This window comes from Astatotilapia calliptera, chromosome 3 (genome assembly GCF_964374335.1).
Source record: "Astatotilapia calliptera chromosome 3, fAstCal68.1, whole genome shotgun sequence".
NCBI lineage: Eukaryota > Metazoa > Chordata > Actinopteri > Cichliformes > Cichlidae > Astatotilapia > Astatotilapia calliptera.
The window spans coordinates 74,626,668-74,654,388 of record NC_137424.1 but is presented as its reverse complement, the minus strand read 5'-3'; the positions used below and the strand labels follow the sequence as shown (position 1 = coordinate 74,654,388).

Genomic DNA, 27,721 nt, shown 5'->3' with positions numbered 1-27,721 from the left:
TTGTCCCTCTATGGGGGGATACTCCCACTAGGTTTATATCTGGGACTCTCCGCCATTTGACCTTAGAACTGAAGAAGCTCCTCGGATGAAAGGTGAAACGTCTTCAAGCAACTTAAAGGAGTCCAGACGCTTTTCTTTCCAAGCTCCTTAGACTACGATGACCTGGATGACTGAGAACCTTCACAGACATCTTCCAATCAGTAGGAGACCTGCTCTGCTTCCTGAGCTACAGCCACATCTTACACATGTAACATTAACTCAGGTTTATGTGATGCACACCATTCACAACAAACACAGGATGGGCTACTTCAGCCTACTCCTTTTCAAACAAATAATGGAATGATATTTTGTAATGATTGTGAAGGCACATGTTTGAAATGTTTGAAATAAAAATGAACTGAACTGAACTGAACTGAGGATGGGCTATTTGCTTTCCGTCCCAGCAGCTCTCTTCTGCATTGTCAGCCCAGGAACTAAGTCAGGCTCGCTAACTCAGGAGTCCCATGAGTCCTATGACCTTACCAAGGCTGCTGGGTAATGTAATTCACGCTGACACATACTTTGCTACAGTGGATGTGTAGACTGGGGACTAAAATTAAGGCACATGTGGCCAGAAGGGGACAGAGGAGGAATGCCTCCCCTGTACCTCAGTGACAAACTTGTAATCCTCTGCAAGTGTGGTGGTGTGATGGAGCGGGAGGAGGGACAGGAGGGGTTTCCGCATGCTCTCCAGCAAACTCTGGGATACCAGAAAACAAAAGGTTATCTCTTATGTCTCCAAAAAGTTGATTCTGTTCATCTGGACGTAGCGGTTTGTGGGAGAAACGTTTCGTCACACATCCAAGTGACTTCTTCAGTCTCAGCTGACTGCAGGTTTCCCGAATCTTATAAACAGCACATTTGCATAATGACTGAAACCAGCCTGTAGGAACAATGGGCTGGGAGGTCAGTTCCTTAATCATAATTATGCAAATTCTCATGACCATTGATCAACAACCACTGACCAAAACCCACTGATCAATGGCCATGAGTACCATTCACAGAGAGTTGGGGAATGGTTGCAATCAAGCATTGTAAGATGGTGAAAGATGTACCATCATGGTGAAAGATCACCATCTTGCTTTCACATAAGTGTTGCAAGTGAAGTGGTGGCAATAAACTTTTAATGTGAAAAACAAAATCCAGGAAGCATTTAGTTTATGTGACATGCAGGCCTTGTGCTATTCATAACACACTCTTAAAGAGTACAGTACAAACCCAACTGAGCAGCTCAGAAAGTTCTTCACTTAAACAACAGCCAATCAGAAAAGAGCATCAAACCACATGAAGGCTGTGAATTTTGCCTCCTTGATGACACTCGAGGTCTTAGACTTTCAAACTGCTTCCTGTGCTCACACTGAACGTTAACACACACACAAACGTACAGGACAGACACACACTTTCCCACAACTATACACACTCTATTATTAGTTTTGTCTTGAGAAATCTGACTGTAGCCTCTGCTGTTAGCTCAGTGGAAACAGTAGGAGGAAGTAGCTGATGTGTTAGTCATGGGCAACATACAAACATACAAAAAATATAAAACATACAGAAGCCCAGTGGTCATATTGTTCAGGGTTATCTGTGCCTCCAGTGTATCCATGTCTGTGGAGCCTGAGGTCTATGCAGAATAAATCTGAGACCTGAATTTTTAAAAAGTTTGGTTTGTTGCAATGCTGGAACTGAATTTAAGACATTTATATTTATATCAGTGTCTCAGTTTCACATGTCACGTTGTTAATGTACACATAAATAAAAAAATCTTTACACACAATTTAAAAACCTTTAGATTATTTTTTACAATATCTAAAGAAAATGTGACCGATAATTAGTCATATACAGCTGCAAACATTATATTATTGTTGCAATAGCTACAAGTGCTGATGAATAGCTCATATTTTGATATAGCTCATATATCTTTCTTCTCTTCATGTAGACTGCTGCTGTGAAACCATGTAAACCAGAGAGTTTACAAGGTGATGCTTCAAAACATGCTGAAGCAACAAGATGAATATAAGAACTGGTCAACATGTCAGGATGATTCATGAAACTTGAATCTCGCAACTTAAATACTGTCACATTTCCATTAAACTCCTCATAGTTTAAGATTTACTGTGTGTGTGTGTGTGTGTGTGTGTGTGTGTGTGTGTGTGTGTGTGTGTGTGTGTGTGTGTGTGTGTGTGTGTTTTAAAGGTAACCGCCCTGCAGTAAAACTTGAGAACCTGTAGTCGCATCAGAAACAGGACGCTATGACCACAGAGTTAATGTCAGTCTGTGTGACACAGATTAACGACATAATCCAGGTCACAAAGAACAACGCTCATTTTACTCTCATACAAACAGTAAAGAACAACAAGGTGATCATTTATCAATTTTGACTACATTTTGGAAAAGCAAATGAAAGATGAAAGGTTAAAAACTAAGCCACGCATGCAGGAGAGAGGTTCAGTTCTCACGGCGCATCCAGAGAGTGTCCGGAGTGGTTCACGTTTTGTCATGTGTGGTGGAAGATTTCTTTTCTCATGTATTAATCACATATTGAATCATATCACATTAGTTATAGTAATATCACTTTCTCACTTTACTATAGTAAGAGCACTCCTGTAGCTAGTTTGCATGCATGTGGAATGTAAACACAGTGAGGCCATTGTAATGGGAGAGGTTAAACAGATAGTGGGACTCCTGCTTATCAGGGATGTAAATCCTTAGGTGGCGGCCAAGCAGAAAACAAGGTCATAATTCTCTCTGTGAGGGAGGAGGTATAGCCCCCCCGTGAGAGGCCAACATATGAGTTGTGGAATGTTCTCTGTCTGTGTCTCTGTTTATAAGATGTAAGGGCTTTCTCCACATTGCAATGTGTTTATTAAACCCACTTCAAATCAAGCTCACTGGGTGTGTTGCAGGTTATTGTTAAATTCTCCACAACACATGTTACAGCCTCATTCAAGATTGATTCATTTGTTTTCTTTTCACCTCTAAAATATTACAAACAAAATAGCTGTTGATGGTAGGATGGAAAAGGTTTCCTTTAAATTGTTTCAAATTTATTGAAAATATATTTTTTTTAAATAACATGATGTCATCGCCTCCAAATGAATTGCTGAGTTGAGCCTCATATTGACCTCTGAACTCAGCAGAAACTCTTTACTTTACAGCTCACTGGTTTGCCTTGTTGCTCTTGATGCTCTCTCCCCTTCTCTTTGTTGGATCGTTGACTCTCCTGGACATCTTTCTCACCTGAGCCCGAAAAGTCTTACAGATGAAAAAGTAAACAAGAGGGTCCAGACAGACATTAAAAACTGACACCATGGTGGCAGCCTCCTTCAGGTAGTATAACACCCCACCCACAGAGTTATTCCAGAAAAAACTATAGGGAACACGAACCAGGTGATAGGGCACAAAACAAACACAGAAGATGCTGACCAGCACCAACATGTTTCTGCAAGATTTCACCAGCTTCTCAGAGCTAGAGGAGGCCAGCTGCCTCTGCTGTGCCTGCAACACCTTGCGGGAGGTGCTGTAGTAGAAGAAGACCAGGGATATGAAGACCAAGAGGAAGATGATGGTGCAGCTGATTTGAAATGTTTTATGAAGGACGCTGAATGACGTACTGAAGAGGGGCCCACAGTAGCAGCGGTCAGAGGCCAGAGGATTGTGAGTGATGAAGAACATAATGTTGTAGGCGATTGTTTGAGCCAGAAGAAAAACCCAGGTGACCGTGGAGACGACGTGGGCAGTTCGTACTGTCTGCAGGATGTGAGTTCCTGAAGGATGGACGATCTTCAGATATCTGCAGAGAGAAGAGAAAATGTGGTAAAACAAACTTCACCAAAAAAAGTCACAGTGGTGCCAAATATGCAGAAGTCACTATACGGTGAAAATAAATATTCGTGTTGTTGCTAGGACTGAAGAGTTTGTAAATAACCCAATAATCTGGTTTTAACATTCTCGTGAACTGCAAATGATACTCAGTAAAGGTTCCTTACCTGTTAACAGCGATGTACCCCATGAACAGGATGCTGGCGTACATGTTGAGGTACAGGGAAGTAGCTCCAATGCTGCAGTGGAGTATGTAAACAATGCCAGAGCTGCTGGCATAGTGGATTATCCGCAATGGCAGAGAGAGGCAGAGCAGGAAGTCAGCAGCTGTCAGGTGCTTCAGGTAGACCATCAAGCTGTTTGAGGCCTGCTGCCGAACTTGGTGAAAGTAAAACTTTAGGATGAAGCCATTGAGGAGTAAACCCACCTGAAGAGACACCGAGAGGATGAAGAGGACAGGACTTTCAAACATTCAGGTTCTAACAGGGCGCAATCTGAAAATTTTAACCGTACCAGAAACAGCAGACTGTAGACCAGCATAAAGAAAGGGTTGACTGATGGGATAAAAAGATCATGCGTGTGGTTGAGAGGTGAAGTCATATTTGTTGAGTCAATCATGCTTCTGTGGCTGAAAAATAAATACAAATCACAGAGGTTCTTCAAGACCAACCTTCTTTCATCTGATCAAAGTTAATTTATGTGTTTGAGGATGATTATTGTATTTAATCCTCAGAAAGCTTTCACTTGATACAAAAATGACGGCACATGTAGATTAAAGCAGTCACTTATACTATCACATTACCATAACTTGATTGATTTTTTTTCTTGTGTTTTACACTTTTCTCCCCGACACTCTTGGTCGTGTTTTATTTGAAGTGCAACTGGACATTGACCCACAAATTTTCATGAGAGTAGTAGCATGCCTTCTACTCTTTTTGGGACTTTTCACCACCACTTCTGGAGAACCTCTAAGCCACCCCATTGTTTACAGTAGCTACTGGGCAACAGGTGCTCCCGGAGGAGCAACCCAAGATTGCGAAGAAATTACGGCGTCGGAGGAGGGGATGCAGGGCTGGAGTGAAGTAACGGGAAAGAAGGAGACGGTACAAACCAAGCATTCAATCCATTCTCATGGGTAATGTAAGATCTTTACCCAACAAGATGGAAGAGCTAATTGCGCTAACCAGACTGTAGTGGGAGTACCAGCAGAGCAGCCTCCTACTGATCCCTGAGACATGGCTCACGGACCACACACCGGACTCTGTCATAACTCTGGATGGCTTTCAACTGGTTAGAGGAATGCAATGGAGAGTGGTAAGAGGAGAGGTGGGGGACTGCCAATGTACATCAGTGAGCGATGGTGTAACCTGGGCACATCACTGTGAAGGAACAGCGCTGTACCAAAGACATTGAACTGTCAGCAGTTAGCGTCCAGTATTTAGTCAGCCACCGATTGTGCAAGTCCCCCCACCTAAAATGATGACAGAGGTCAGTAATTTGCACCAGAGGTACACTTCAACTGTGAGAGACAGAATGTGAAAAAAAAAATCCATGAATCCACATGGTAGGATTTGTAAAGAATTTATTCGTAAATCAGGGTGGAAAATAAGTATTTGGTCAATAACAAAAATACAACTCAATACTTTGTAACATGACCTTTGTTGGCAATAACAGAGGTCAAACGTTTACTATAGGTCTTTACCAGGTTTGCACACACAGTAGCTGGTATTTTGGCCCATTCCTCCATGCAGATCTTCTCGAGAGCAGTGATGTTTTGGGGCTGTCGCCGAGCAACACGGACTTTCAACTCCCGCCACAGATTTTCTATGGGGTTGAGGTCTGGAGACTGGCTAGGCCACTCCAGGACTTTCAAATGCTTCTTATGGAGCCACTCCTTTGTTGCCCGGGCGGTGTGTTTTGGATCATTGTCATGTTGGAAGACCCAGCCTCGTTTCATCTTCAAAGTTCTCACTGATGGAAGGAGGTTTTGGCTCAAAATCTCACCATACATGGCCCCATTCATTCTGTCCTTAACACGGATCAGTCGTCCTGTCCCCTTGGCAGAAAAACAGCCCCATAGCATGATGTTTCCACCCCCATGCTTCACAGTAGGTATGGTGTTCTTGGGATGCAACTCAGTATTCTTCTTCCTCCAAACACGACGAGTTGAGTTTATACCAAAAAGTTCTACTTTGGTTTCATCTGACCACATGACATTCTCCCAATCCTCTGCTGCATCATCCATGTGCTCTCTGGCAAACTTCAGACGGGCCTGGACATGCACTGGCTTCAGCAGCGGAACACGTCTGGCACTGCGGGATTTGATTCCCTGCCGTTGTAGTGTGTTACTGATGGTGACCTTTGTTACTTTGGTCCCAGCTCTCTGCAGGTCATTCACCAGGTCCCCCCGTGTGGTTCTGGGATCTTTGCTCACCGTTCTCATGATCATTTTGACCCCACGGGATGAGATCTTGCGTGGAGCCCCAGATCGAGGGAGATTATCAGTGGTCTTGTATGTCTTCCATTTTCTGATGATTGCTCCCACAGTTGATTTTTTCACACCAAGCTGCTTGCCTATTGTAGATTCACTCTTCCCAGTCTGGTGCAGGTCTACAATACTTTTCCTGGTGTCCTTCGAAAGCTCTTTGGTCTTGGCCATGGCGGAGTTTGGAGTCTGACTGTTTGAGGCTGTGGACAGGTGTCTTTTATACAGATGATGAGTTCAAACAGGTGCCATTCATACAGGTAACGAGTGGGGGACAGAAAAGTGTCTTACAGAAGACGTTACAGGTCTGTGAGAGCCAGAGATTTTCCATGTTTGAGGTGACCAAATACTTATTTTCCACCCTGATTTACGAATAAATTCTTTACAAATCCTACCATGTGAATTCATGGATTTTTTTTTCACATTCTGTCTCTCACAGTTGAAGTGTACCTCTGGTGCAAATTACTGACCTCTGTCATCATTTTAAGTGGGGGAACTTGCACAATCGGTGGCTGACTAAATACTTTTTTGCCCCACTGTATGAACACTCTGGAAGGCACACAGAGTCTTTACAGACTGCTAAGGATCAAACCTCTATCAATATGCAATTGATTATAAAACTCTAAGCATATATGAGTAAATATTTCTAAGCATAAATGACAATCAACCATATAAATCTAACAATTGTGGCTCCAGCAAACATCAGCTGATACTAGAAATTAATATTAAATAAATTCTAACAACAGCTGATCAAGCTTAAACGTGCTGCTGTTTAGCGCTACATCTGCTGGTTTCTTCTTTCTGACGCAAAGTGGGCGATAAACAAACAAGAGAGCCGATCAGCTGATCATTGATCAGTTTCATGATTGAAGTAGAAACAGGAGAGGGAGGGTGAGAGGATGAGAGAAGAAGAGGCAGCTGTGCAGCAAATACACAGAATAACTCCAGCTGTGTGTCTTTTTCATTGTAGCTGAAGTCCGGGACAAACTGCATTTCTTTTCACCTCAAGACGAAACACGTAATATTTTCTATGAATACGAGACGATTCTGGGATCAATAAAGTCTTATCTTATCTTATCTTATCTTATCTTATATATACTGAATCTTGAACACTGGCAGAAGGAGGCTGTGGTCCTGAGGTAGCTGTGTGAAGTGCTTCTCTTTCCTGTGGCAGGAGCTACTAAAAGTCATCTTTTAAGTTAAGTATGAAATCAGTAGAAATACAGATGATTTGAGGATGAGGAACCGGCAGGACTCACCTGTGTTTTTCCAGTTTTCGGTGAGCAGGAAAAGCTGCTTGTGCCTATACGTCCTCTCAGTTTAACAGTATCGCCGTTGATGAGGAAAAACACAGTAACCAAACTGCTAACCAGCGCTTTGACTTATTTCCTGTTTGTCTTCACTGCTATAAACAGAGACAGTAACGTGTCTTGAAGATGTGTGTTTATTACATACTTCATGTGTGTGCATTTCTTTACTTAGATGATCTCGTATTTAGTCACATCATTGATATTTGGCAATATTTACAGGCTGAAATCTGCCAAAAGCACCAACAAGACAGATGATTTCTGACCTGTCTGTGCTGGACTTCAGTCCTTTTGGCTTGTTTTTGTTTTAAAATATTGCTGTTTTTAATTGCACTTTGACATTAACTTTAATTTTAAGTGCACTTGTTACTCTGTTTATCAAAACCACCAACACCAGCTGCATCATCATCCTTCAGTTGTTTTTTCATTTTCCTGGAGTTCTTCTACTAGAGCACCTCCTACAGGGTGTTGCTGGCAAAGCTGGCCTCTTCTGCCTTTCATATTCAGTTGAGACCAGTGAGACCACTGCCTTACAACCCAGGCCTTCATAAACAACACAGGTTTTTACTGAGATTGGAGATCAATATGAGGCTCAAGTCAACACAAACATACGCCCAAACAGATAGCATGAGTTGATGTTCTTACTGTAGCCAATCAGGTTACAGTGCCACACAGCAAAATCTCCAGTGTTAAATTAACACTAGAGAGTCTCTATATGGGTCCACACCTCTGAGTGTTAAATACAACACTGTTGAGTGTTAAATTAACACTTTTGACAGTGTTATATGTTTAAAAGTAATCTAGTCAGTTTTGAAGATTAACAATGGCTAACACTGAGCAGTGCTGATTTTCTAACACTGGAAAATAACTCAAAATGTTAGAAATATTCCAATTCAAGTTGATTTTAAATTGATCTTGTAAATAAACATTAATAGTTCTGTGTTTGCTCTGTGACAAACTGAGGACCTGTCACAGGGTGTACCCCGCTTCGCAACCTCTGACAGCTGAAATAGGCAGCAATGTTTGGCTGTTTTAGATTTAAAATTCTAACACTGAATCATTTAAACAGCACTTAACATTTGTCAGCATCAGAAAAAAAGTGCAGAAATATTTGGTTTTCTTTAGCTGTCACTTTAAGGTTTCTTTCAGGTGTTAAGTTGAATAAAACTGGTTTAGTAAATTTTCTGGGCTTTAATCACTTGGCTTTAGTTCCCTGCTGTAGCTCCACAGTCTCAGGGATGGACAGCCTGAGCACTGACAGAAAGCAGACAGCAGGTGGCAGCACATCACCAAGAGTAGTTCTGCTCACTGTGAATCTTCATCCCCAGTCTAACACAACAGAGGCCTAAGGTGACATTTAAATGTTCCAATCAGGGCACATTCAAACAAATAAAAATAGAAGTTTATCTCTAACACTGATAATTCCCGCTGTCAGGACAATGCTTTTAAAGAATACCAGTCAGCTGTAAAAATAGCTTTTAATCTTTATTTATATAAAAAAAAACATTGAAAACAAAATGTAAACCAGAAAAACATTTACATGAAACAAGTATTTTGTTCTGAAAAGTGCAAAATGTTTAGGAAACAACATGACAAAGATTTTATTAGAAACTATGCTCAGTGGTGACATCAGCCATAGCATCATCATACGGATGGTCTTCATCTTCCTCAGTGGGTGGAGACATTGTTCTTTGATGTGAGCTTCTTCCTGTTAAGTGTATAGTGGGCATTAATTGTGTGAAACAATGCAAATGACCAAAAACTGACAGCCCACATCTCACTGATTGTTTAACAAAGAGAACATATCAAAAGTAATTCTTTTAGATTCAATTCTCATTTTGAACCTAATGGCCCTTGATATATGCACACTTCTTGTTTTCCTTGCAGTGTTATCTGCCTCTCTGCAGCTTCTCTATTCCTGCCATCCCCCCAAAACCTCATCCCTATGGAGACTGTCTACTTCTACACCACCAGAAATCAGGCAGAAGAATCCAACCTTGGTCACAAACCACAGTTTGCTAGCCAGTGGATCCAGAATGCACTACTTCCAGAGACAGAGGATGACTATAAATCATAGCGGTTATTTGTAATAGCAAATAAAACAAACTAGACAGCGACTACACGCATAATGAGGGAGGACGCGACAAAGAACAGCAGCAGACGCAGACTATAAATACACTGGAGGTGATTAGGAACGAGTGGAAACACCTGGGAGCACAGCTGGGCAGCAGACGGACAAAGGACAAAACATAGATGATAATGGAAACAGGAACGGATAAACACAGGATTTAACTAAATGGATGGATGGGTGATATTTGAACATAATAATGTTACCTGTAGACCCACGATATATAGAGACCATGAGGAATGTAGAGATTATATATGGAAAATACACCAAGATGTGGCGCAGCATTCCCAGAGAAGACAGGTTTTTGTCTGAATCTGAATGTGAGGCGGGAGCATCAGGATCTAGAAACAAACAAGCACAGCTGGTTCAGTAAATAAAGAAAATAAATTTAAAAAAGATGACAGTCACTTGATTCTTTGGACTTTCAAAGCTTTCAGTCATCCTGTTTTACCTATAATGAACAGCCAGCTGGATGGAGACTCTCCCACACTCATGTTACACTTGTAGATGCCTTCATGAGACTTGGTGACATTATAGATGATCATGTGACCTCTAGGCTCAGTACCAACAATAGAGTTATCTTTGTAGAAAGTTGCTGGGAGGGTGGACTGAGTGTTCTTTGTTTCACAGAGCAGAGTAACATTATCTCCCTTCATCATGGGGAGGACGGGACTCTGCAGGATTACCGGAGTATCTCGACCTGCTCGGAGATAAAGTCCATCATTCTTCAGTAAGGAAGATAACTCACAAGTAAACAACATTCAAGAGAGTTGCAAACTTTCCCAGGAGTGTAAATCCCAACAGAAGTAGGGTCTAAGGTCCGACCGTGCAAGTGTCAGCCGTCATCCACCTGCTTCCCTTTCCCTCGTTCCTCTGTGATTTTCCAGGAGATTTGTGTAAATGAGAGGACAAGCAAGCATGTTGCACGTAGACACGCAGGGAGCGGAAACTAGGACCACGGACACTGGGAGAAGACACAGCATGGGAATCGGGGACGCACACTCATCAGGATCACGCATGGGATTTATCGGGTCATGACTATTTGCTGCACTGTAAATAAAAGTGCTGTATTCATCATACAGAGTCCTGCGTTTGGGTCCTATAATCCTGACAGTCAGTTGTTTTTCTTCCTCAGTAGAAAACAGCTAATAAAAGCTGCGAGTACTGCTTTGGGTTACACTTCCTGCCTGCCACGCAATGGTTACAAGACATTCACAATGATTTCCCTTCAGCTGGTTCAGAAAAAGGTTAGTTTCTCAAGGTTTCATGCCCCCCTCCCACACACATGCACCCTTCAATTGTATCTGCATCTGTCTCTTGGTTCTTTTACAACTTGCAGTTGTTGGGACAATTATGTTTACTTTTAGTCGTCCCTCATTCTTAGAAAATTTGAAGAGTTTCTGTTTCTAAAGGGTTTTTTTACTGAACATACCATGAACAGTGATGTTGACTGAGTTGCTCCGCTGCTGTGTAGCAGACTCGCACCAATAAACCGCGCTGTCAGGCTGCTTGGTCGTAGGGAGGACGCAGCCATGGGAAACGACTTGCCCCCATGCTTGACAACTGGACAGGTCTTCAGCAAATGTTGTGAACCTCTTTACTGTCCATCCTTGAACACCACAGTTCAGGCTCAGGCTCTTATACTCAAACAGCTGAGCTGTGTTGGGAGACGGTGTGAGAGTTGGGGGGTCAGCATCATCTGGGGACAGAAGCAGACTTTACATCAGTGTGTTTAAAAATTTGTTCAGCTGCATTCAAGATGGTAAAAAACTGCACAACCTTAAGATGACCCTTTGATTGCTTTTCACTTTTTTTCTTGGACAAAAACTAAACTAATCTGAAATGAAAAGCACACAAATAATACTCCAGCAGCCAAAGTGATCACAGGTTTTTTGAGTGAGTGACCTCACCCAGCATATTTTTCCCTAGTGACCGATGGTTATCAGATGTTCTCCAGTCCTGAGTAACTTCAGCTTCAGCTGCTCTTATTCAGTCGCTTGATTTTAAAATGTAAGGAGGTTTCTGGTAGCTCGAGATTATAATAAGAGTTTGTACAAACCACCAATTGTGTTGTTTTGTTTTTCCATCTGTTAGACACCTCTAAAATGTTTAGATCTACGGTTGACTTGATTCTTCGTTCTTTACCTTGTATCAGCAGCCAGCTGGATGGTGAATCACGACCACCAATGCTGCATTTGTAGGAACCTTGATGAGCCTTTGATGCTTGGTAGATGGTCATGTGACGTGCATTTTCCTTTTTGATGAAGATACCATCTTTAAAGAAATCAGCTGATTTGTTGGAGGGATTCTTTGTTCTACAGAGCAGAGTGATGTTATCTCCCTCCACCACAGGGGCAGCAGGAATCTGCAGGATGACTGGGTTCTCTAAACCAACAGAAAGGCAAAAAATGTTGTTGCTTGACTTCAGGTGATGAGACAGCCTAGAGGGAAGCAGTGACTGACCTAGAACAATGGTGGTAAGAAAATCAACTGTCTCTGAACGTCTCCAAGAAAATAGGTTACTATTTTCTTGGAGACGTTCAGAGACAGTTGATGATGATGATGATGATGATGATGATGATGATGATGATGATGATGATGATGATGATTATTATTATTGACCGGCTTTCAAAAAATGAATTAAAAATTTGGGTCTTAATTCATTAATTAGCTGGAGTGAAAGATTGCTGCCACTCCCCCTCCTGGGCTTTTGCTTTGGGTATATAATACATTTATATATTCCTATGATGCCCCTGAGACAATCCAGCACATTACAGCAGGGTGCAAGATGCTAGCAGGCAGGGCATACATGGAACGCCATAACACAACACAGGACCCTCAAGCTCCCAGGCCTCTGGTAGAGGACCTGAGCTTGAAGGATAGATCGCCCGCAGGGGCAAGAGGGGAACACACAAATGTCAATGTTGATGTGATAATAATGCATAAATGCAAAAACATTTAAACAGCTTTATTTATTTTTTTTGACACAGAATTAACAGCCTGTGATCTTTGGCCTGCCCCCTTTTTTCAGAAATCAGGAAGCAACGCAGCAGTTGTAGATTTGAGCAGAAATAGATAAAGGAAAAGGTCTTTTGAACAGCAAGTTCAATTTTGCCATGCAATGCCAGATGGTTTTCTTGACAAAAACAAAGTAAATTGAATTTGAATTTACTGTCGATGTGAACTGAGTTATCACCATAGTACATCCAGTCTCAAATACCACTTGCTAACCAAGCACATAGCTAACACAGAGAGACCTCCTCCCTCTCGCCAAAGGCAGACCACGCTGGATAGTTTTCAAAGGAGACGTCTGGACAATTCTACAACCAACAAATTTTCAACAGCCATAGCAAAATGGGTGGCTACAGCATGGAGGCCAATTATCATTGTGGAGGATGAGGGGCTACTTGAAATAATTTGCGACTGCACGTATGAATTGCCTTCGAGAGCCACCACTGTAACCAAGATACACAACTTGTATGAAGATGAGAAAACCAAAGTCGAGGAGGCTTTGGGGCAGACCAACACGGTTGCACTCACTGGAGACTATTGGACTTCTCCAAGTAATCATACCGCGATCGTGACTCAAGAGTTGGGAGTTCGCCTTGTAATCGGAAGGTTGCCAGTTCAAGCCCCGGCTTGGACAGTCTCGGTCGTTGTGTCCTTGGGCAAGACACTTCACCCGTTGCCTCCTGGTGGTGGTCAGAGGGCCCGGTGGCGCCAGTGTCCAGCAGCCTCGCCTCTGTCAGTGCGCCCCAGGGTGGCTGTGGCTGCTTGCCATCACCAGTGTGTGAATGTGTGGATGACTGGTTGTGTAAAGTGCTTTGGGGTCCTTAGGGACTAGAAAAGTGCTATACAAATACAGACCATTTACCATATACCCTGGAATAACAGCACATTATTTTTTCACCACAGAGGGAACTTCACTCGCATGCTTTGACTGTTATGAAGACGGAGGAGAGGCACTTCGCTGACACGTGCGGCGTGCACTTTAAGCATTTAGCTAGACAGTGGGGAATTGAACATAAAGTCAGCACGCTGACCAGTGACAGTGCACACAACATGGTTAGCGGCCAGGCAGCTGCCATTTGAGCACATGCCTTGCGTCGCACACAGCCTTCATCGAGCCATCACACAGAACAGTCAATTTAACCTTGCATTGGCAAAATGCAGAAAGGTCAAAGGCCTTTTTAACCTTATACAAATGAATGTAACAAATTCTTAATGAAGTGTGTTTCTCTAAAACTGCAGGTATATATCTGAACTTTTGGGAGGGGAGAAGTTTGTTTCCTGGTTCAGTGGTGCTGCCAGCGATGTGTCACCTGTCGCGAGTGATGGAGGTCTCTGAGGATGACCCAGCTTACATGGTTAAGTTCAAGGAGACCTTCAAAGCAAAAATGGAGAAGCACAAGGAAGAAACTGGCGTCATGTGGCTCAGGGTTGCGACAGCACTGGATCCTAGGTTTCTTAGCAGACCTGACAGGGCTGAGGTGTGGCGCTTGATCAGTGCATTGCTGAGGGAGAGGGAGAGGCCTGCATAGCCTGAACAACCAGCAACATATGGTAAATGGCAAATGGCCTGTATTTATATAGCGCTTTACTAGTCCCTAAGGACCCCAAAGCGCTTTACACATCCAGTCATCCACCCATTCACGCACACATTCACACACTGGTGATGGCAAGCTACATTGTAGCCACAGCCACCCTGGGGCGCACTGACAGAGGCGAGGCTGCTGGACACTGGCGCCACCGGGCCCTCTGACCACCACCAGTAGGCAACGGGTGAAGTGTCTTGCCCAAGGACACAATGACCAAGACTGTCCAAGCCGGGGCTCGAACCGGCAACCTTCCGATTACAAGGCGAACTCCCAACTCTTGAGCCATATGAGCCATCTAAGAAAAGATCAGCTCTCACGCTTGCATCACAGTATTCATCTGATGAAGAGGAGGACTGTATTGAGAAGTGTGTGGCTCAAGCACTGAGATGGTACCTTAAACGCAAGTACGTGGCAGCACTTGCCACATCCATACCATGTGAGAGGTTATTTTCACTTTCTGGCCATGTTGTTCAGAAGAAGCGCTGCCCTGTCGTCTGAAAATGTCAAATGCTTGAGCAACTGGTTCAGTGCAAAGAAACAAATGCACTGTATGTTATTAGTTCTTTTTTTCTTTCTCCTTTGTGGTGTTTCCATGTTCATGTTTTGTTAGGAAAACAGAAAAAGGAAGACGCTTGTGTTGCTCAGCCTCTCCTAAATACAAGTGGAGAGCAACAAGAGGTATAGCCAGACTGTTTTATATAGACTTATGTATAACACTCTCCACAGTTACATATGCTTTTTATTTATTGTATTATGGTTTTTAGCGTGTATAGTGTCTCCCTGTTTTGATCCCACTTAGATGGGAATATGTTTTTTGAGCTTTAACAATCTAATGGTAAATTAAACAGTCACATTTTATAAAACACTGCCGTGTATAGTAACAGTGTTACAGTTGTGTTGATTTATTTGTGCATGTTGCAAAGGTTCAATGAAGAGAGGAAATCTAAATCACGCATATAAGAGTCACATTGAATTTCACAACAAGCCTTGAGTATGTGTATTGTCCTAAAACAGGAAGCAGAAGGATGAAGTATTTATGTGGCTTTGCCTACAGTCATGCTGAGATGCAGTTTGATGACGCTTACCACTGACAGCGATGTTGATGGCATTACTGCTGTGACCGTGTGTGGACTGGCACCAGTAAACACCTGAATTAGAACGCTTGACTGTCTTCATTTCACAGGTAGAGGAAGACTCAGTACCCCAACCCGAGGTGCAGTCAGACAGTTTCAATCTGAGGACACATTATACATTTTAATCAGTTACACATGTGAAATTTATTTATTTCAGTTCCTAAAATGATTAATGAATTAAGTAACAATTTATTTCTGTAATGGACTGGATTTAACTCTCCATGTTACACTGAACAGTTTCTAAATTATTCGAACATTCTCAAACGAGGACGAGGACATGATATAATAGCATTTTCCAGATATCTCCTGGTATCCTTATCACTCACAAAGTGGTTCTGTTGCTCTTATTCCAACTTACTAAATATCAGTTTTTCAGTAGTTTGTCACGAGACCTTTTGAATTTGTTCTTCATTTTTCTTGCTGATTTGTTTCTTTTCTTCTGCTTTTTCTTTGCTTTCACTGAAAGTGATACGACTGCTGTGAAACAGCAACCCTACTCACTGAAAAATAAAGATACTGAAACAAAAGGGTAAATGAGCCATACGTGAAGGTTGACAGCATTGACTGACAGCCCAAGAATAACACAGTACCAACTTTCATGGTTACATTTGTAACAGTTTGTAACCAGTAACCAGTTTGACCTTTAAAACCCAAGTATTAAAAAGGTGGAGCTTTCCAGGGTGGCTGAAGGTACACCAGGTAGAGCCGGAGCTTTACTAATTAGGTTGGTGGTTCCATCCCAAATTTCAGAAAACAATTTAAGGCAAAGAAGGGTTAACATGAGCCATGAAAGAGAGGCTTTGGCTACCGGACAGATGAGTTAAATCTCTACTAATGCTTTTATCACTATACTTCTCCAAACAGGGTGAAGTGGTAAAAAAGATTAAGTCTTAAGTCAGATGCTGTGTTTTTGTTCTTGTTTTTTGTCATGAAGATGGCTCTCCTTTTACCAAACTAGTTCACTGTAGTAACTGATACTAAACGTGCAATATGATCTGTAGTAGGCCAAAAGTTCAAAATCAGCAGGAAGTGCCACAGTTTTACTTTATCTGCAGTTATAAGTGCTACACAGACTCCCTGCTCAAGGACTAGGTTTCTAAAAATTTCAAAATCAAAAGTTTGGTTGTCCTCATAGCTTCAACTTGTTAAGCAGCAATAATTAGCTCTAGATGCAAATAGAAGCAACATCACCTAAGGATAATTCAACTTTGAATACAACTATAAGAATAGTGATAAAACTGTATTTTACTATATTTCTTATTATATGGATGGATTTATGGATTCTTAATATATATGAACAGATAATCACAACCCAGACTAACATTATCTGAAATAAGGAAACACACCTAAAGGGCGATTAATAGCGTCTGGAAATTAAATGTATATTGGATTTGTTGTTAGTTGAGTGAAACATTAATAATGGTCTTCCTTTAACCTGTCAGATTTGTTCTGTGTGCATTTTGGTATTTCAGAGGTAAACTGACCCTTCTGTAGTGTATCTCCACACCGTCCATTCACCAGAGGTTATCTCGTCACAGCTGAGAGTAATTTTCTCGTACTCAAAAAACTGAGACCAGTTGGGAATGACCTTCAAAGAAGCTGAGAGAGACAGAAGAACAGTAACAGTAACAGTTTTAGTTTAGTTTAATTTTACAGTTTACAGTAACAGAAGAACAGTAGGGTTTTTCCTTTCAGTATCAGTCATTTTTTGAGTGTCTAGACACAAAGACATATTTCACTTCTTAATATTTTGCTTTGAAGGAGAAAGACTTTCTTTTAATTTTTTTAAAGAGGTCTTGATCAGCAGTTCTCCAGGCTTTCTGAAAGTCTATCAAAGACTTTACTTGGATATTGGCTCCTTTGGCACTCATTTCTCGAACTATTTTCAGATAAATGTTTGTTTTGGGGTTTTTTTGTTTGGTTTGGTTGTAAACACTAAGTAATGAATCCTTCCAACACCTAAGACATGACCCAGTATTGTGTCACCACATAATAGACAAATGGTAAATAGACTGGCGCTTTTCTACTCTGCCTGAGCACACAAAGTGCTTTATACAACTAATTCATTCACCCAATCACACCCATTCACACAAGCACTTCTTCCAAGATTAAGTGCTAAGTATCTAACATTCAAACACATTCACACTCCGATGGATGCATCGGAGAGCAACATGGGGTTAGTATCTTGCCCAAAGATATTTGCCATGCAGACTGGAGCAGCCTGGCATCAAACTACCGACCTTCTGGGTAGTGGCTGATCTGCTCTGCCACCTGAGCTACAGCCACCCCGACAACTTGACAAAGAATTTAAAAATGTATCTGTAGACACTTTGTTACCTGCTGCTAAAAGCTATAATTTGCTCCAATTTCTTTAGTTGAGTCAATAAAAATTGGAACAGCATGAAATAGTATTTTTTGCACCAAATACCTATTAGCTAAAAAACTAGTCATGTACCCTTAAAGAAGCTAAAATAAAAGCCATTCTTAAAGAAGGGAAAGAGGGAGAAAAGGCAAAGGTATTGACAAAAGAACTGCACTGAAAGTGACAACTTTTAGCCATAACAGATCATGTGAAATGATAAAACGTTGGTTTAAATCATCATCAATATGTATGGAGGTCAGGAGAGAGGTGCAATAGTGAGTACAGCCGTCTGTGCTATGGGGCTTCAGTTGGTGGTGTTGACGTTCTTGTCAAAGAGCAGCATCAGATTTTTCATCTATCATGAAATACCATCTGAAAAGCATCTGATTGATAGCAGATTGATTTTTCTGCATGGAAATGAGCTCAAACACTGCCACTGCAGTAAAAGTACACCTTGATAGAAAAACACGCCATCAGGAACACCATGAATCATAGTCATCAACATCCAAATAAGATTTTTGATCCTTCGAGGAGCCTGGAGAACTGTTCCTGAAGACTATCTAATGCAGCTCAGAATAATAAAGGATTTATTTTAAGCATTTTAGAATTCGACAAATTCTTTCCTCTTATAGGGTATTTCTATTTTCCTAGCAAAGTATAAAGAAATGAAGGGTGGATCACAACTACATCACAGAGGTGATGCACAAAAAAAGTAGCTAGAAATGGCAGTAACAACAATAAACAAAAAAATGTTCTTAGCCTTATATTCTGTGTAAGAAAAGAGGCTAAGTGGGTAACTTTTGTCGTACCATCCTACGTATGAACAGTAGTTGAACAGTCGACCCCGTGCTGAGAAAGCTTCCTCCACTACAAACTCTGGTGTCATGTAAACTCATGCAAACTTTGGCCTAAAGAAAACGCGCCTTTCTCTGTTGAACCTGCACCAATGAGAGCCATGCCTCCTAAGTCGACTGACTTCCTGTTTCCTTCCCATGCAATGGCCTAAATAAAATAAGCAAGTGGTTCTTTTGGGCTTTCTGAACATTTGCTGAATAAAAATGCTCAAATTTTGATTTTTCAGCTGAGTGCTGTTTCTGAGGGGTTATTATTTGAGACCAGATGTTAGCCAAAGTGAGTAAATGCACTCACTGAATTAATCAAAAACCCAGAGAGTTACCAAGTTAGTGAAACAGGGGAACAACTGAGCTTTGCAATTGCTGTCATTACCATAATGAGTCTGAGAGATCTGATGATGGTGTGCTTCACTTCACACACACACAGAAGAAATGTGATTAACAGAACTCATGTGTTATGTTGCCCCACAGCAGTAATAAACAGTAAAGTAAGGCAGCTATTTGTTCTTGTGCTCTGATCGGACATTTATCTGCTGTGTGACATGTTGTCTTACAGATCACTGGTGGACAACTTGACAAAGAACTTGAAAATGTATCTGTAGACACTTTGTTACCTGCTGCAAAAAGCTGTAATTTGCTCCAATTTCTTTAGTTGAATCTATAAAAATTTCTGGAGTTTGACAGGCATGCAATAGCATTTTTGCGCCAAAGATCTATCCAGTCTTTAGGCAAGGCAAGGCAAGGCAAGTTTATTTGTATAGCACAATTCAACAACAAGGTGATTCAAAGTGCTTTACAGAGACATTAAAAACAAGAACAAATAAAAAGCATGATTTAAAATTGAATAAAACAAGCAAATAAACTAACTAACTAATTAACAAACAAACAAACAAACAAACAAACAAAACAGTATATAAAATCAAAACATAAAATCAGAACAGTAGATAAAATCAGTAGTTAAATGTAAGTTTTGAAATTTAAGTTTAAAGTGTGGATTTGGTGCTTTATTCAAATGCAGCTGAGAACAGGTGAGTCTTCAACCTGGATTTAAATAAACTGAGTGTTTCAGCTGATCTGAGGCTTTCTGGGAGTTTGTTCCAGATATAAGGAGCATAAAAGCTGAATGCAGCTTCTCCGTGTCTGCTTCTGACTCTGGGAACTGATAAAAGACCGGATCCAGATGACCTGAGGGATCTGGAAGGTTCATCCCTTTAAGTGATGCCGTGAGGAATCCTGCTTCCGGGCCCAGACTACCCTGCATTTAGTAAGGTTTTTGTGTTTTTAACATGTTTTAATGCTTTGTATCTTGTTCTATTTAATCTTAAAAAAAAAAAAAAAGTGATCACTGACTCTCGGCCTCCCTTGGTTTTTATGACCACTATTAATTTTAAAGCTCAGTTTTTAAACCCTTACGATGTAACTCCAGCCCATGCAGCAGTATATTAGTGACTAACGAAAAAAACTGACTGACGAAAAAAGTTAGTGTTCATCCTCCAGCTTCACTATGCTAATCTCATGCTAACATAGCTGTGTAGCTATCATTATAAACCAGCTAGTCCAACTTCAGTAACCTTACAAACATCACTGCTGTTTAGTTTCCTGTTTTCATTTATGTCGGAAGTGAGAGCAGAGCTGTACGTCTTAATTTGTTTAAGAAATCTTTCAGTCAGCACAGGCTATATTATATTTAGATGGAAACTAGCGCGCTAAGTCTCTGCTAACTTCTAACTCTGTTAAATGTGATAAATTCTGCTTTCATGGATGCCTGGATGTTAAACTTAATTGTTACACCTGGTGGAGCAGAACGCTGATCATTTTATTACAGATGAAAACATTTAGACAGTTTTCCAACTCTCAGTAATGCCATAGTGATCGTTTGACTTTGGGACCTGCAGCGGAGTTTGGGCCCAGACACAACTAATGACGTCAGACTTAAAGACCAGATGAAAACCTGGCCATGTGTACTGAAATGAATGTGGTTACCAAGGAACAAATGTGCGGCTTAAGCTAAGGCTACAATAACAATGCTTAGTTTGATAAAAGATGCTTCATCAATACGGTTAGGGGACGTTTTTTTGTTTTGTTTGGTGATCGGTGAAACATTTTGGGACATTTTCCCATTTCCATTATTCCAAATTGATTTTGTTTTAAAGAAGAAATTACTCATGCAGCTGTTTCTCTGTTTCTTTGGCCTCGTGAGTAGACGAGCAGAGACCGTTGGAAGAAGCAGAAGAGCAGATTTGGGATTTTTAAAAAGAAAAAAGCTTCCAGTAACTTCTTAACATATTCACTCCATAATTACTTTACTATGAAGAGTTCACATCTATAAACCTAGTGTTTCCAAAGTATAGGTGAATAAAATGCTCACATTTTTTTACTAACATTACATTCACACTAGCATACACACACACACAGGGCTGAACCTTACCACGACTGTGGGCTGACGTCCGGCAGGTGCTCAACACTGAAATGAAAGTCAAACCACACAGTGTGTGAGTGCTTCTGAAAACTCCCAAACATTTGAGTCTATGTATTTGTGTTACTTATATTTGACACAAAGTTACGGGTGAAGCTCAGTCGTTATTTAACTTTCAGAATCAGAAAAGGGTTCATTGCCAAATGTTGAGCAGATTTACAACAGGAAATTGCTGCAGTGCTTTGTGTGAAACATACTATTAGACAAACACTTAAATAAACGTAAAAACAGAAATAAAAAAAAGTGCTAAGCAACATCAGATAAAACATAACCAAGTATCACAATTACGTAACTCAGTGTGCCATGTAAACAAAGAGATCAAAATACATGTAGCAAAAATCCAAAACTATCTCTGTGGTTCTTAAGCTACAGTATAGTATATATAGTATGCTGTTTGTGATGAAAAAGTTTTGGGTTTGTTGTTCAGTACTTACAGAGCAGAAGCAAAACTGTCTTCATAGCGTCTGCACGCTGCAGTTTCACTGACCGTTTTGTAGCAAAAGTGGCGACAACATCCTGTTAAAAAACCACATACTGTTGGGGGGGGGGGGGGGGGGGACTTTAGCAAACCAAAAAGAACATGAGACATTTTAACCTTTACCTTGCATACCTCTGGTATTCATTAACATTTTTTTGTCATAGATGAGCTTTTTCCTATTATACTATCTTAATGTGCTTGTGAACAGAGCGAACACAGGAAAATAAGACACAACACACATCCTCTCTCTGCATTTTTGAAAGGTCAGCGCTTGTTTTGACACAGAACAGTACAAACAGGCAAAAGCCAACTGCATGGACAAACTGTACACTTGTTCCGTGTCTGTGTCTGTGTGTGGTGACGATGGTGGTGGTGGTGGTGGGGGGGGGGGGGGGGGGGGGTGTCGTCACTTATTACTCATAGTTTCAAACCATGTGTAACAACAAGTAATCAAAAATCACAAGTTTCAAAAACTGCAGTTCCTCTGAAGTCCACTTGAGTCAGACCACAGTGCCCCTGCTGGGCAGCAGTTGATGGTGGAGGCCCCAGTGAACCAATTTCACTGTTAAAGTTGGCACAACGATCATCGGGCATCTAATAAGGATGCCTCCTGGGCATGCTGTTCTGACCATGTGATTCCGTGAAGTGGGAGATTACATCGCTTAGCTGGCTCTCTTGAACCCACCCCAGAATGCAGCAGCAGATGGTTATCAGGTTGTCTTTTTGCCTTCCTTCAAGTCACGTCAGGTTCTAGTATTTTCTCATGATTCTGTTTGGGGCATGTTCATATTTCAAGCCTTGTTTTGTCCTGTAGCGTCCATCATGCTCCTGCTCATAATCATGTTCATGTCAGTTATCATAGTTTAGTTTTTCCAGTTTAGTTTTACCCCTGTTTGCCTTTTTGCTTTATTTTTGTATTCATGTTCCGCCACAATAAAAGGCTCGCTTTTTGTTTGTGATTTAGTTCCTCCTTCTCTCAACGCACAGTCAGCTCGCACCTGCTCTGTCACATGATCCAGGATAGGTGGACATGTGGAGACATTTTTCATTTTGTACAATTAAATGAACCAAGCTGTTTGTTAACAGAGTCTTGCTATACAATATATGATTGGATACACAGAACTGTCACTGAACACTTTGAAGCTTCCCCTCTGGACTAGTTTTCTCACTTCGATAGTAAGATCCACCCTAACCAACCTCACGTGGGTTCAAAATACCAAGATGGTGATGTAAATATAGCTCGAGGCTTCATGCATGGACTTAACAGGGACTTGCATGTTTCTGCTCTCCCTCAGTGATGATGTCATGGTAGCTATGTCCATTACACATGCTTTCACTTGGTCTGCAGCAAATAACAATTAGCTCTTGAGGTTAAATGAATGCAGAAAACACAAACAACATACATTAAACATTTAAATAAATCCAAAATTTCTTTGTGCCTACAAGTCTTGAATGACTTTCTTTCTTGTGGCCATCTGGACAAATTGCTACTCATGCCATTACTGTCCAGTAACACTTTTCTCTTTAGATGTCTTCCACCCACACTCACACATCTAGCTTCCTGAAAATAGCCACAGTTTGGCACCATGGTGCCAAACTGTGGCAAGTATTTTATCACAGTATGTCAAGAATTAACACCTGTAGAATTGGAAAGCCCATTGTTTGTGCTTTGTTGATTATTTCATCAACCTGAGCATTACCACCTGTGATTTATGCATGGCCTGAAACAGCGATATCACCTCAACCTTTTTGCAGCACATTTCAGTCATAAAGTATTAACTATGGTTGCAAAGCGAATGCTACAAAAGCTGATATTGGTGCCTTTATGCAAAAATTTATAAAAGACCACAGTTCCACTTCGGGGGTTTTCTTTCCACTGGTGTCTGTCTGACTGACTGTGGTTATGACTGAAGATGTTTTGTTTGAGGTGACGAGCAGAAACAGGAAACACACGCGTCTCATTGTGTTTGTCATGCAACTCAGTTTAACTCAGGATGGTTGTGAATCTGAGTGAGATATTTGAAAATGATATTTATTAGAATAGTTCAGAATAGAATAGGATAGAATAAACCTTTATTATCACAAATTAGACATTTTGATGTTAGATAGTTCTTATAGCAAGAGGAATATAGACACAAAGTAGTCCTATATACTTAAGCAACTGAAATTTGTTTGTACAGAACTAAACTGTGTTCTTTAATCTAACAGCTGCTGATGAGAATGACCTGCGGTAGCGCTCCATCCTACACTGTGGGTGTAAAAGTTTACTGCTGAACGAGCTCGTACAGGCTCAGGTGGAGATGGCTTAGACCCTTTTTGTGGAGTGCATTTGTGTTTGTGGACCAATGCAGTTTGTTATTGAGGTGAACACCCAGGTATTTGTACTCCACCCCCGTTTCAATGCCCAAATCCTGGATGTTCACTGTTGTAATAGGCGGTGACTACCGTACACTACGAAATCTCCATTTGCACTATTTGCCTATTTTGCACCACTATGCCTCCTTACTTGAATATTGTATATTGTATATTGTATATTGCATAGCTTTTTTTTTTGTTATACGTAAAATTGTATTGTATTTATTTAAATTTTTACTTTTTAATTATTTTATTTGCATTTTTCTAATCACTAGGGTTTGAGAGTAACGCAATTTCTATTCTGTGTATGTCCTGTACATGTGGCAGAATTGACAAAAAAAGTTGACTTGACTTGACTTGACTTGACTAAGACCAACACTGCAAGTCTGGAGACACACAGCGTTTATCTGCATGTGGCAGGGTTGGGTTACAGACTACAAGTATGCGTGTGGGATGGTTTATAATCTGCACTGAAATCCAGTAGCTGTGTGATAATGGTTTGGTACCAATATTACATGAGATCCTAAAGAATATATGAAAAAATATTTTAAAAAATGTGCGTGAATATTCTCACCTCTGTTCTTGACTGTACCTGGTCTTTGGTTCCTGTGGTAACGTGCTGAGATTGGTGCGAACTGTTTGCAAAATAAATGGTTTATGAGGTCTTGTTTCGAATGCCTAAGCTCTGGGATTTTACCATCCTTGCTCTTTTAAACCACATGTATTGTGGTATACATACATTCAAGGTTCAAGGTTCTTTATCTGTCACATGCATAGTTATACAAGTATAACACACAGGGAAATGTAGCCTGACACGCTCCTCGACACGTGCAAAAATTGGGGGGGGGGGGGGGGGGGTAGAGGAAGAACATTATATATTTAAATATATGATGTATATACATTCGGTGAATGTGCAGTAGTAGCAGCCAGCAGGTGAATTCTGTACATTAAGTGAATTGAATAAGAATAGACATCTGACTATTTTACAGGATAGACAATGTAAACATATTTAAAATTAAAGGAATTTGAAATGTACATTGTGCCTTGGTTTAGTGTCTGGAAGAGAGTCCTGTCTCAGTCAATTATAGATGATGTGAGAGGGCGGGTGTGTGTGTTTAGGGCACGGATGGCTTGGGGATAGAAGCACCTCTTGAGTCTCTCTGTCCTTGCCCGGAAGATGCGGAACCTTCTACCAGATTGCAGAAGTTGGAACAGTTTGTTGCCAGGATGGGACGGGTCCTTCAGTATCTGCGCTGCTCTAGTCCGGCATCTCCTGGTGTAGGTGTCCTGAAGCGGGGGGAGAGCAATCCTGCAGCAGCGTTCTGCTGTATGGATCACTCTCTGGAGAGCTTTTTGGTCCTTAACACAACTGTTCCCAAACCACGATGTCACGTTCTGTGTGAGGATGCTCTCCACAGCGCCTGTTTAGAAAATCCAGAGGATCTTTGGAGAGACCCTGAACTTCCTCAGTTGTCGTAGGTGATACAGGCGCTGCCTAGCCTTTTTGGTCTGGACCTGAATGTGGGCAGCCCATGTCAGGTCTGAGGAGATGTGGACACCAAGATACTTGAAGGACTGCACCCTCTCCACTGGAGCTCCATTGATGATAATGGGCTTGTAGTCTCTGTGCTGACCCCTTCTGAAGTCCACCACCAGCTCCTTGGTCTTGCTGACGTTCAGCTGGAGGTGGTTGTCCTGGCACCACGATGCCAGATTCTTCACTTCATCCATGTAGGCCGCCTCATCGTTATTGGAGATGGCACCCAACACCACTGTGTCGACTGCAAACTTCACAATGGTGTTGGAGCCATGGGTGGCCACACAGTCTGAAGTGTAGAGGGAGTAGAGCAGTGGCGAGAGGACACATCCCTGAGGTGCTCCTGTGTTGATGGTAGCAGGCTTTATATTTTATAATTATTATAGATGTTTTAAGGCTTTAATACCCTTCACTACATGCTTTATACACTTTTCTCAGACAGGCATGAATATTTTCACACTTTTAAACACTCTCTAAGTTCAAACCATCGTAGAAAAAAAAGTCCAGAAATAGAATGAAACTAAAGATCAAACCCTTTTTTCAGGTTTAGAACATAGGAATAGAGCAGCTGCCAGAGAATTCAACATTTATGAATCAATCGTACGAAGTAGGGGAAGCAAGAAGAATGAGCTGAGTAAAGTTTAACTTATCTGACTGTTTTGTTTCGCTTAATGCACCTTATAATCCGGCGAGCTTTATAATCTGAAAAATACAGTAACTTCTACCTTTCTTTAGCATGTCCAGATGTCCAACTTTTTGTGCGATGGTTAGCATCTTCCTCAGCCTTTTGGGTGCTACCACAGGTTCCTTTGACTGCAAAACGTTTCGTCAACATTGTTGTTTGTTGGGGAGAAAACTTACAGTAAAACACTTCAGAGTCACACTGCTAGTGATCGAAGATTTATGGGAATTTGACAAGCTGAATGCATTACAGGTGTACAGGAGACACGGCACGAGACTGATTGACAGTGGTCTACAGCCAATGAGGAAGCAGAACACTATGCGCTGTTTAAAAAAAAACATGCAAAATTGCACAAGAAAAATCCACAAAACAGGGAGGCCACGAATGGTGAACAGCAGGTAATGTTATAGCGTTACCTGCTCTAAAGCACACATTCAGTGTTGTGGACCATGATATTTTATTATAGCAACTAGAGCATGTTGTAGGTATTAAAGGTACTGTGCTGCAGTGCTTTAAACGATATCTATTTAGTAGACTCTACTTTTTTAATGTAAATCAAAAGTCCTCTTCACACACTTAGATGTTGTGTGGCTGTCCTGGCACACCCAAGAGCACAGCTGGCTCATTCAGCACTCAGCCAGATAACCAGGCAGTGTTAATTAGGCTCTACAACAGTTACAGGTGTTCTCGTCCTCCTCTATACTATCCATTTTATTGGTTTATTAAGCAGTGTAGTGACTTATTTGCTTGCTTCTGGGTGTGGTGGGGAGTCTTGTTGCATTAATACTGGCACTTGGATTTAGCTATTAGCTTAAGCTACTGTTATTTCTAAGACCTGATAGCTGCCAGTCATTGCCTCCATCAAGCGGTTGGTGTTTAAGTGCTTTGGTCCAGTCAAGTTGAGGAAACGCCTACAGCAGCTCAGTTTTTGCTCGTTTCCTGTTGACGTCCACTTTACTAACAAGCAGCATTAAAAGGTATTGATACTGCTATCACTGGTGGACTTGGGGGATCTTAAAAGTCCTCTATAATTAAATCTCAGTGTGTTCAGGCAGCAGCTGGTGGATTTGAGTAACAAACTCAAGTACATGTCGTTTTTCATCTTTAGACCCATGATTAGTGTCAAGTTTGTGCTGCCATTGGTTTTTCAGTAGAACATCCAAGGCACACATCCAGCCTCTGAGAGGAAAAGCATCAGTTACTGCCATAATCTACTTAATCTGTATCTAGTTATTTGCTTTTTGCATGTTTTAAACAAATATAACAGTAAAAAAAAAATACCTTTTTATAACAAACCAAATCTGAAATCAGAAATGATTGCTTTGTTTTTTGTTATTGAATGTGGTGTAATTTTAAAGACCTGACTTCCAACATCAAGTCTATCTACATTACTCCACCACACCAAAATAACCAAAAAAAAAACAACACATCAGACTAGCATGCTAGCTAAACTCTACCACTCCCCATA

General features: G+C 41.2%; 2 protein-coding genes and 2 pseudogenes across 2 annotated transcripts; 2 read left to right on the top strand and 2 right to left on the bottom strand.

Moving 5' to 3' along the window:
- Positions 1-2,993: 2,993 nt before the first annotated feature.
- Positions 2,994-4,476, bottom strand: LOC113019715 (P2Y purinoceptor 14-like). Its single transcript, XM_026163535.2, has 3 exons — positions 4,372-4,476; positions 4,026-4,285; positions 2,994-3,829 (listed from the first exon to the last, which is right to left on the bottom strand). The coding sequence occupies exons 1-3, from the start codon at positions 4,474-4,476 to the stop codon at positions 3,196-3,198; spliced, it is 999 nt and encodes a 332-aa protein (XP_026019320.1). The 3' UTR covers positions 2,994-3,195.
- A 4,646-nt stretch (positions 4,477-9,122) lies between these two features.
- LOC113019694 (high affinity immunoglobulin gamma Fc receptor I-like) lies at positions 9,123-21,684 on the bottom strand. Its single transcript, XM_026163508.2, has 9 exons — positions 21,636-21,684; positions 21,154-21,189; positions 16,994-17,108; positions 15,462-15,610; positions 11,924-12,163; positions 11,211-11,477; positions 10,230-10,478; positions 9,985-10,119; positions 9,123-9,358 (listed from the first exon to the last, which is right to left on the bottom strand). Exons 1-9 carry the CDS (start codon positions 21,658-21,660, stop codon positions 9,255-9,257), a joined length of 1,320 nt encoding a protein of 439 aa, XP_026019293.1. The 5' UTR covers positions 21,661-21,684; the 3' UTR covers positions 9,123-9,254.
- LOC145421538 (uncharacterized) lies at positions 12,250-14,003 on the top strand (annotated as a pseudogene).
- Positions 14,028-15,468, top strand: LOC145425801 (uncharacterized; annotated as a pseudogene).
- Positions 21,685-27,721: the final 6,037 nt, after the last annotated feature.